This window comes from Marmota marmota, unplaced genomic scaffold (assembly GCF_001458135.2).
Source record: "Marmota marmota marmota unplaced genomic scaffold, marMar, whole genome shotgun sequence".
Lineage (NCBI taxonomy): Eukaryota > Metazoa > Chordata > Mammalia > Rodentia > Sciuridae > Marmota > Marmota marmota.
This window is the reverse complement of record NW_025999924.1, coordinates 7,600,044-7,611,468: the sequence shown is the minus strand read 5'-3', so window position 1 is coordinate 7,611,468 and position 11,425 is coordinate 7,600,044. Positions and strand designations below refer to the sequence as shown.

The 11,425-nt window shown below is 38.1% G+C and overlaps 1 protein-coding gene across 1 annotated transcript; it reads left to right on the top strand.

Annotated features, from left to right (window-relative positions):
* Positions 1-10,394, top strand: Gzmk (granzyme K). The gene is made up of 5 exons (XM_015497307.2): positions 1-180; positions 445-592; positions 6,114-6,264; positions 6,997-7,266; positions 10,004-10,394. The coding sequence occupies exons 1-5, from the start codon at positions 120-122 to the stop codon at positions 10,166-10,168; spliced, it is 795 nt and encodes a 264-aa protein (XP_015352793.1). The 5' UTR covers positions 1-119; the 3' UTR covers positions 10,169-10,394.
* Positions 10,395-11,425: the final 1,031 nt, after the last annotated feature.

The following is an 11,425-nucleotide window of genomic DNA, read 5'->3' as shown; positions in this document are numbered from 1 at the left end:
AGAGCTCTGTGGTGAGAAAATTAAAACTTGCAAGAACAAAATTCAGTCTTCAGAACCTTCTTTGTTCACCAACTGGAAGGAAGTATTTCATCTAGGCTTCTCAAATACAGGGCATTAAAATGACTAGGTATTCTTTGTCTCTGTTTTTCTTAGTAGCTGGGGCTCACCTGATTCCAGAGTGTAAGTATCTCCTATTCCTACCACATGCAAACATTGAGTGAATTTCTAGCAATTATATTGTTACATTATAGATAAACAGATTTTCACAATTCTTTCCCCCCCACACCATCTTATGTTTTATACTATTGTATATCAGTAAAATCACAATAACTACTAGGTAAAATTGCTATCTTTTAAACTTTGAAAATGTAGTGATTGTAATCAGAAGAATTATATGTAAATGCTTGGATCTTTTTTGTGAAATCTTTTGTTTTGCTTTTGCAGATTTCAGTATGGAAATTATTGGAGGACAGGAAGTACCACCTCATTCCAGGCCCTTTATGGCCTCCATCCAGTACAACGGCTACCATACTTGTGGAGGAGTTCTGATCCATCCACAATGGGTGCTGACAGCAGCCCACTGCCACTCTCGGTGAGTCCCTCCACATTTCCGTGTGCCTGTTTTTCTTTCAAGTTGGCTAGAAGAGAAGTTTGACTCTCCTGGGTGAGAGATCTGAACTGCCCTTAGCTTTTGTGATGGCTGACCAGCTGGTGGGGTTTTGGTGCCCTCCTGTACAACCATGTTTTAGGTCCTGGGTTTTCCTTTTGGAGATAATGGAAAGTTTGCTGCAAAACATATGGGTTTCTCTGGATGACATTCAGATTTTAGCTAAGTCATAATGTAAAGCACCCATGACCTATGCAAGGTTCCATATCTCTTCATCAGGCAAGATATTAGACAAATCCAAGACCTCAATCTAATGCCTCAGGAACACAGCAATAATGGAAGCAGCAGTTTTCCTGGCCTTTCTAGACCATACTGCTCAGGGGGAGATCAGAAAGCTAGCTTTCCCTGTCTTCTTCATCTTCCCCATTTTACAAGTGGGAATTAATAATCATGGTACAGTGGTTCCCTCCTTATCTGTGGGGGATATATTTCAAAATATCCCTCAGATGCCTGAAACCTCCAAAGATACTGAACCCTATATGTACTATTTTCTTCTATATATTCATACCTATGATAAAGTCAAATTTATAGATTAGGCCCAGTAAGAGATTAACACAACAATTAAATAGAGAAATTATAACAATATACTATTTAAAAAGTCACTTAAAACTTATGAATTGCTTATTAAGTTTAAAATGTTAATTTTCCAGCAGTTGACCACAAGTAACTGAAACTGCAGAAAGCAAACTTGTGTATCTATGAGGAGAGACAAACATACCCTGTTTCATGGGGTTTTGAGAATTAGATAGCACCAATTTAAGTATTTTAGCATGTTTGACACATTTAATAAGCACAAATCTATTACAGCCAATAATGTTAGTATGAGAAGTCTGATTTTCCAGTGGATGTTTGGACTCCTTAGTTACTCAGGCCCGTCACTTAAACCAGACATCTGGGGCCCGCAGTTTGGGAAAAACATCCATAAGAGGTAACAACTATCCTGTGTGTGGGCGAGTGGGGGGAGTTTATAGAGGGTTTGTACAAAGAGAAAAATAGTGAGTTATTTTTCAGGGTTACTTAGAATTAAAGCTTTTCTGAAGACAGAGAATAACCTCCCAAAGTTCATTTCACACTAGGATTCTCTGGCTTTGGTTGATAAAGCTCAAAACCCATCTTAGGATGCTGCAATCATCTCAGGAGGAAAAGCAGTAGAAAATTAATTTGGTATTTGTTATTTCATTTGTATTTTGTTGTTTTGTTTTTTCTGATTGATTGCATGTTTGTTTCTTTATGTTTCTTGCCTGGATAAGCTGAGATGGAGCCTCCTCCTTCCTAAGAAGCTTTTCAGCCCTTCACATGGTTTGCTGCCATGGCTTGCTGTCTAGGCATCAGCTATGTCTAAACAGAATACTTGAACTGATTTGTTTCTCTTCATGCTTTGGGGTGTTGTCTGATGATCCCATGTTAATGGGGCTGTTTGAGCATAGAAGTTTTGAAGCCTGAAAACAGGAGAACTTCTGTTTTATTTCTAAATAGCAAGTCACTGATTTCCAGTTTCATGTGATTCCTTCATTTAAGTGGGGTTCTTGTCTTCATAAAACTCACCCCTATTACTTCTGTCCCTCTTTTCCTGACTCTTACCCCCTTGGGACCAGTGAGGCAAAGAACGACTATTAATAAAAGCATGCACAACTTCAAACATACTTATGGTACATATTCAGATGGACTATAAGCTCTCCCCACTCAGAACTTAACTTGTAAATATTCAACAAATTCTGGATGGAAAAAAGGAAACAAACTGGAGGATTTTTTGTTTTGTTTTGGTTTGGTTTTTGTTAAGCCTGAAACATGATGTGTGAAGAACCATAAAGTGCTATATTGAGTGAATTTTCAGTTTTGTCAAGTGGACTTAACTCAAGAGAAGTGGATTCTCAAATTTGGAGGGGGGAGATTATTTTTAAAAAATTAAGAAAGAGTGGAGAGAAATCCTGGAGTTTAAAAAAATTGCTAAATATCATTTTAAATGGTTGGCTAGCTAGCATATAAAGAACTCCAAAATATGTAGATCAAGTTTCCTCTACAGGACACTTGGGTGTAAAAATGTAGGCAGATCAGTGCTTACAAAAATATTAAGGCTTATGAAATTCCAAATATTTATGAAATAGTTCAATAGTGGCTGCCCACAAATGTACTCACACGTACCCTGTGGGAATGGCTTACTAACCTTGGGCCTCCCTCTCAGCAAAATAGCAAAATGGGCCAAATCTGGGAGTGCTCTGTTCTTACCACCCTCCATTCAGCTCCTTCCTTAGTACCTGAGCCCCTAGTACCTGAGCCCCTTTATCAGTTCCCTGTCAAATATAAAAGGAAATGGGTAAAAGGTTTTCTGTATACGCTCATCTTCAGCATTTTAACTTACTAGCAACAAAACTCTCACCAGCTGTTGTCCACTGTCCTCCTAGGTATCCTCTAATGCCACCCTTCATTGCATGCTTCCCCCTCTCTCACTTGCTCAGGATGTTATTAGGCAGAACCTTCTACAGGGTCTTACTCCATCTCAAACACTCAAGTCTCTCTCCCCAAGTGAAATGACTTTGGCTTCCAATCAACTGACTCCTGATGCCTGGAGCCTCCGCCTGATATCTATTTGTCAATTTGTCTGAACCTCAAATTCCTCATCATGAAGTGGAGAATCATCACCTACCTCATGGGGCTCTTGTGAGGCACTAGGGAAAATAGCACAGAACACAAGACCTTAATAGACATTATCAAGTATTATTATATCATTATCTATGCCTTCCATGACAATAATCAAGGGGCTAATCTGATGATCTGCTTATATTCATGAGATGAGACTGGGAAAATCTCAAGTCTCTGAAGCAAGAGAGACCTCCAAGACATGGGAACCCTGCCTTTGCTGCCAGGCCTCTGGAGTGGGTCTAAACATAAGTACTTCTCAGCATCATGACATGCTGACAGAGGAAATAAGAGGTTTGACGGGGCCTTGGCATGGCATTTAATGAGGAGTTGAGGAAAGAGCACTGGAATTGGAATCATAAAAGCTGGACTGGGGTCCTGATTCCCCCAGTTATGCAATGTGACACTTTAGAACAGTCAGAGAACACCCCTTTACTAGTGAGGAATATACCACTCAACAGTTTTAACAACTCCAAGAAAGGTATTGTTAGGATCAATTGAGACAGTGTTTCCACATTGTGAGCAGATGGTAAAAAAACATTGTTACAAGCAATACTATGGCTCTGCTCTATGTGTAATTCTGTTTCAGATAAGTTCAGGGTGAGATTCAGGAAACTCCATTTTAAACAAACAGCTCCAGATGATTCTGATGCAGCTCTGAAGACCACTCTTGGAGAAATCCTAAACTGTTCAAATAAATAACACTTGTATTATTAGTTCTCCTCTATGTGAATTCCAGGTTTAGCTAAAGAAATGGAGTCCTACAACTCAAGCAATTTCAGGTATCCAACGGACAGAAAAATTGACCTTGTTGGACAGAGTCTACAGTTGAAACGTATCTAGAAATTGAAAGTTCAGAAAGCACAATGGTCTGCTTGGGTTGTTTTTGGTTTTAGCCTGTCCCAGTGGAGACAAAAATAATCAAAACATGTCCAAAGCAATAGCTAGTTAAGGAAATGAGTAAAATATGAAAGAAAACAAGAAATTTTCTTGACAGCCCTCCCTTCATCAGAATCCATCTTCCACACTCAGGATTTGTCCTTCACAGCCTTCCTTGTATGAGTTGTTTATGCAGATACCCACTTTTCTGTGAGTGCTAATCCTGAGGATTTTATATCATCTTCCCCTCCAAAGTTCTGGGGTTAGTGGGTATGTTGAATTTGAATTTGAATCAGTCCTAAGAAATCCAATCTGTATCCTAAGAGAAATTTCATACCCATCCTGATTTTGCAATAGGCAAACTTTTCAACAAATAGAACTGGAATTCCCAAAATAAACTCTTTTGGTAGAAACCAAGAAGTGGTAATTCCAGGCAGTCACAGGTCTTACATGTACAAAATCCTTCCCACCAGAGTCATGTGCACATTCTCCCAACCTGAAACAGTCATTTCTTCCTTTGTCTGTATGTTTCGGTGCCCTTCTTAATTTTATGAATATTTAGCAATCTGTATGTGTATGTGTTTTCACTGATTTATTTCTTGATCCCTTTTCAAATAGCAAAGAAATCAATATATGCAATTGAATAAATATAATTATTTTTATAACCTTCCTTGTACCAAAACAGGATTTTAGATGGCTTCCAAAAAGATGCACATTGCAAGGGGCTGTATCTGTAGCATACAAAGGCTCTGAGATGTTACCAAAAACTATTTTTAAATCATTTCCATTTTCACCAGTGGCTATAAATATAACTTTATAAAACATACAAGTAAATCAGAAACACTAGTATTAGAATTGTGTACAATCAGATTTTTTTTTCAAAAAGCAAAACAAAAAAAAAACTTTGTTTCTTCATCTGACTCCCTGGCTGTACCCTATAAATCTCCACAATGGAATCACCAATTGCTACTAGTCTTAAGATATCTTCATTTCAAATAGGCAAGTATTTCACCTTGATGAAAGTTTTTCTTTCTCATCCAAATCATGTTTCTAACTGCAAAGACAGGACTTTTGAGCATATTTGACTGCCATGTATTGGATCTCCTGATGCCTGAGATGAGATGTCAACATAGAGATGAACATGGATAGAGCTGAGTCTTTATCTTAATCATTTAAACACCTAATAATGGGAAGAGGGAAAACTTCTGGAAGCTGGGCTTGGTTGTGCATACCTGTAATCTCAGAAACTTGGATGTCTAAGGCAGGAGAAGCACAGGTTCAAGGCTAGTCTTAGCAATTAAGTGAGCCCCTGTCTCAAAATAAACAGAACTGAGAATGTAGTACAGTGGTACAGGGATACTGGGTTCAATCTCCAGTATTGGGGTAAAAATTTCTATAGATGAATGATAATGGTGGATAAACAGCTATATATACACATACACACATATTTTTATGTATAAATCATTTATATATTTTTAAATGGCTAAAATGAGATATTTTGATATATGTGTATATATTGGCACAATAAAAAATCCCTTATTTTTTTATGTTGGCATAAATCTCAAACCACAAACTCAAGATGTATAATGTCCTTCATTTTTACATAAATGAACACAATTTTATTGTTAACATGCTCTAAGTCAATCAGGAACTCACTAGTTTTTTTCTCACAATCAGGTCCAAGTTCTGATATTCTTTAACAACGCTGGGGAATTGGACTAGAATGGGGTTGCAGGCATATCATTTGGCTCTTGATGTCTTTCATTCATGATGGAATCCATTGATACCTCTGTTACTCTACCTAATCCTAAACAGGTTATACTGGAATATGTGCTTGGTTTTGTGTCTATGACTCTCTCTGCCATCTCTGCTCCCCATCGGAGGATTTGGAAATCATTCTGTTACTGCCATTCTCTGCTTTCTTTTATAGGTTGGTCAAAGGCCAATTTCCCACAGTGGTTTTAGGAGCACATTCTCTGTCAAAGAATGAGCCCTCCAAACAAACATTTGAGATTAAAAAATTCATACCATTTTCAAGACTTAGATCAAATTCTAAATCAAATGACATCATGCTAGTAAAGGTATGTATCATTGTCTGCATCAATTTCTCCAACATTCTTATACAGTATAGTTCAGTTAATTGAAGGATCTACAAGGAAGCACTCTGATAGTACCCTTCCCATATTTGAGGTAATCATGATAAATTATGTAAGGACTCATGTTACTCTATTCATCACCTTAAAAGAATGGGTCAGGGATGCAGTTACATGAGGAAAGCCAACTCTGAATCTCCATATGTAAGAGAGGAACATCCCCACAAGCCCAAGGATTCACAATAAAAGCTTTTTCTCAAATGCTTTTCTCATGAACAATTGGAAAATCAACAGTCATTTATACAAGAGCCAACCAAGTGACTTCATGGACTCAGAAGTGAGTTACAGCTTAGTCTAGACCATACTTTGTCTAATCCAAATTTGGTCTAGACCATACTCAAGGGTCCTATTCAGCAGAAAACAGCCCAGCCCTCAAAGTCATGACCCGTGAATGTTATTTCACAGAAATCCATCCAAGGCAGGGCAAAGGCCACTTGCTTGAGACTGGGCAAAATTCCCTGAGCATCAGTAAATTCCACAGGGAATAGAAAGCATGTTCAGGAAAGTAACAACCACAAATGCAGCTGCAGACTACCACCAAAGTAGATTCAAGAAGAAGGGATGCCCTTCTAAGACAGAGGGACCACACATTCAATGCACAGGCTAATAGCAGAATACTGCTGGGAAAGAACGGTGATTCATTCACTTTTTTTCTGTCAGCTTCACAGGGCCGCAAACCTCAACAAGCATGTCCAGTTGCTCCACCCAAGATCCAAAAACTATATTAGATCTGGCACCAAATGCCAGGTTACTGGTTGGGGAACCACTGACTCAAAAGTTTTCAGCATCTCTGATACCCTTCAGGAAGTCACTGTTACCATCATAGATCGAAAACTTTGTAACAGCCAAAATTATTACAACCACAATCCTATTATAACCAAAGACATGATATGCGCAGGAGACACCAGAGGCAATAAGGATTCCTGCCAGGTAAGAGTCTCTCATTCAGACAGGCATCTCCAGAGTACTGCAGTCAAGACTGTGTGCCTACTAGCACTGAGGGGAGGCCTGGAGAACACAAAGCCGCACTTCTAGAAATGTACTCTTCATTTCTACCCTCTGTTCTTTCACATATGCCAATTTGAATGGGAAGAACTTTCCCCAATGCTTAATAAACACTCATTAAATTGTTAATCAGGAAAGTAGACTGTATCTGACAATTTTTACAGGTGTTTTAGTCAGTTATTTCACTGCTGTGACTAAAAGATCTGACCAGAACAATTGTAGAGGAGGAAAAGTTTATTTGAGGGCTCATGGTTTCAGAGGTCTTAGTCCATAGAAGCCCTTAGTCCATTCCTCAGGGCTTGAAGTGAGGCTGAACATGGGAGACAGCAGTGGAGGGAAGCAGAATACATGTTGATAAGAAAGCAGAGAGAGATTCCACTCTCCAGATACAAAATGTATATACCCCAAAGCCACGCTGCCCCAATTCCCACCTCCAGCCACACCCCGCCACTTCAGTTAATCCCTATCAAGGGATTAATTCACTGATTGGGTTAAGACTTTCACAACCCAATCACTTATCCTCTGAACCTTTTTGCATTGTCTCACACATAAGCTTTTTGGGGACACCTCACATCCAAACCATAACAACAGGCCACTTATGAGGGGTGTTAGCATCCTGAGAACATCCATCAACCCTGAGGTCATGAGTGGTGATTAGAAGATGAAGATAACTCACCCTCCACTTCAAAAGCAAAACAAACAAAAAATCTTTTAAATCAATCAATGTGGAGGTCTTATAAGACTCAAGTGCAAAATGCTCAAATATACAGTATGTGTTTCTTAAATAATATTGACTGCCTTAGTCTGCTTGGGCTGCTATAGCAACATAACTGTGAACACCCTGCAACATAACCTGAGTGGCTTATAAATAACAGAAACCTATTTTCACAGTCCTGGGGACTAGAAAGTCCAAACCAAGGTGCCATCAGATTTGGGTTTTGGTGAGGGCTGCTTTCTGCTTCCTAGATGTCTTATTTTCACTTTAACCACACATGGTGGAAGCAATAAAGGGTGTCTCTCAGGCCTCTTTTAAAAGGTCCTAATCCCATTCATGAGGGCTTCTGCTCCATGACCTATGACTTTCCAAAGACCCCACTTCCTCATACTATCACTCTGAGGGGTGAGAATTTCAACATGTGAGTTTAAGGACCAGGGGAAGAGGCCATAAACATTGAGACCATCACACTGATTAACAAAAAGGAATAATACTCATTATATTTTTCAAAACCTTTTGTTTATAAAATTGGTAAGAAGAAATTGGATACATGTTTACAGGTGACTAATATGTAGCACAGATGGATTATTAATTTTTTAAAAATTAGAATGCAACATTTGCCATATTAATTATTATTGGATGGAGGGTTATGATGTCTTCAAAGATCCCATGTAGCTGTTCTACCCTAAGAACATGAGCCTCCTGACCATGTAATCATGGCTGACCAGTGGACAAGGCCAAGCAGTTTTCCATGTGGCCACAGCCTAGGCTGAGACTGTTCTTCACATTTGAAAGCCAGCTCTTAGTCTAAAAGGCCACACCACCCTCTTTATAACTCCCACTTTTCCTGACAGAATTCAGTTGCATGTTTTGTTGTTAGAGTAAGTCCTCAAAAATAATTTTTTTCAGCAAGTGTATATATCCATAGTGCTATATTCAACCATGTGAGAATACAAAAGAATAATGAAGAAGACAGTCCTTGCCATCTAGATATTTACCGCACTGTAACACTCTTTTCTGCTGGCCTCAATGTTACCTGGATTTCAGGTCCATGAGCACCAAAATGAAATTCACAATTTAGAAAATTTATTTTATTTCAGTGGATTATTTCAAACTTCATGTCCACCCACCCACTCCTCAACAAATAAAACTCAATAGTCACTGATTATCAAGGAATATAGGTATACATTGACATAGATGGAGAAAAAAGAGAGACATAGTGTAGACATAGAGGCAAAGTCATAATCATAGAAAAACAGAGACAAAGAGACAAAAACACAGTCCTAGAGAGATAGAGAACCTATACTGAGTAAGAGGCTATGTCAGGCAATTGTAGGGCCCAGAGAACCCAAATACTCAGATTAGAATATGTTGGGCAAGAATGTTTTATCTGATATAAGGAGGCTGACTCATAGTGGGGTAGGGAGGGGGGAGCATGGGAGGAATAAATGAATTCTAGATAGCACAAAAGGGTGGGAGGGGAAGAGAGGGGCAGGGGATTAGCAAGGATGGTGGAATGTGATGGACATCATTATCCAAAGCCCACATATGAAGACACAAATTGGTGTCAACATACTTTATATACAACCAGAGATATGAAAAATTATGCTGTACAAGTGTAATAAGAATTGTAGGGGCTGGGGATGTGGCTCAAGCGGTAGCGTACTTGCCTGGCATGCGTGCGGCCTGGGTTCAATCCTCAGCACCACATACAAATACAGATGTTGTGTCCACCGAAAACTAAAAAAATAAATCAATATTAAAAAATTCTCTCTCTCTCTCTCTCTCTCTCTCTCTCTCTCTCTTTAAAAAGAAAAAGAATTGTAATGCATTCCACTGTCATTTTTTTTTAAAAATCAATTAAAAAAAAAGAATACGTTGGGCAGTCAACAATTGGTTAAAAAAAAAAAACTTCAATAGCTTCTCACCACATTTCCTTCTTTCCAGGGTGACTCAGGTGGCCCCTTGGTCTGCAAAGGTATCTTCCATGCCATTGCCTCTGGAGGTCACAAATGTGGCATTGCCAATAAGCCTGGAATCTACACCCTGTTAACTAAGAAATATCAGGCTTGGATCAAAAACAACCTTGCCCCACCTCGATTGAGATTGTAAATAATTTTCTTGGATCTTCCAGTTACTTGCTCTGTTTTGTCATGTGCTCACAGATCAACATTATCTTCAGATGTATGTGGATACAGGTACAAAAGAGCTAAGTTGGGGTGCATTTCTGTACCTGGAAGACTTATTTTGTTAAGGAATGAAGCTCTTTTTCATGCACATCACTAATGTATTTTTACCATGCTGATTTCATCCTAAATAAAATTTAGAAGATTCTTCATTTGTCTTTTATGGGTATAAAGTAATTTCCAAACCTATTACACCCACACTCCCCAAAGGACAATAAGGTAACTAAACAAGACAGTAATGCTACCACCTTAAACAGGTTTATGTTGTGATTTCTGCTGAATTGTGCTAAATTATCCAGTGTTTTATAATTGTTGTAAGAATACTTAACATGAAATCTACCATTTTAACAGATTTTCAGTTGTACAATAGAGTATTATTAAATATAAGCACAATCATTTACAATATATCTCCATAAGTTGTTCATCTTGTGAAACTGAAACTTTATACCAGGTGAATAACAATTCCTCGTTTTCCTCACCCTCAGTCCCTGGCAACCATTATTCTACTTTAAGCATTTATGAGTTTGGTTATCCTAAGTTGTATTTTTAAAATCATAAATAGTAAATACAAATACCCAACTCAAGAAATATCATTATACTCTAGGTCCATGTATGACTGCACATATGGTGCAATTCTACATCATGTACAACCAGAGAAATGAAAATTTGCACTCAATTTGTGTAAAATGAACTGAAATGCATTCTGCTGTCATATATAACTATCTAGAACAAATTTTAAAAATTTTAAAAATCAAGTTTTATACAAATATTTGAGTAGTATTATTTATGTCACATTTTGTTCCAGAAAGTGTTAATGCAATGTACAAAAATAACCGCAACAAAGTAAAATGTAGACTTAAAAATAAATTGGTAAAAAAAAAAAAAATTGGCAACAATATTGGGGCAAAGGGGAAATGAGAGTACGAAAGAGGAGAGGAAGGCAGAAATGCTCATGTGGCACTCAGAGTGCAATTAAGTTTCTTCCTATACATTTGTTAGCAAGATTCACATTTGGTTCTATGCTTTAGCCAGTGCAAAAATGAAGAATACAATCAGCTATATGAATTATGGTATCCAGAACAAAATAAAGTGTTTGCCAAGAAGTATGGCCTCTGGTGCTAGAATTGAGACTAGAGAGAACTTTCTCCCATGGTCCTTCTAAGAAGGACACTGGGATTAATGT

Excerpts from the sequence above, each read along its gene's own strand:
- Gzmk (XM_015497307.2), top strand. The coding sequence starts at position 120 with ATGACTAGGTATTCTTTGTCTCTGTTTTTCTTAGTAGCTGGGGCTCAC. Across the intron at positions 181-444 it reads GGCTCACCTGATTCCAGAGT|ATTTCAGTATGGAAATTATT; the intron begins GTAAGTATCTCC and ends TTGCTTTTGCAG. Across the intron at positions 7,267-10,003 it reads GCAATAAGGATTCCTGCCAG|GGTGACTCAGGTGGCCCCTT; the intron begins GTAAGAGTCTCT and ends CCTTCTTTCCAG.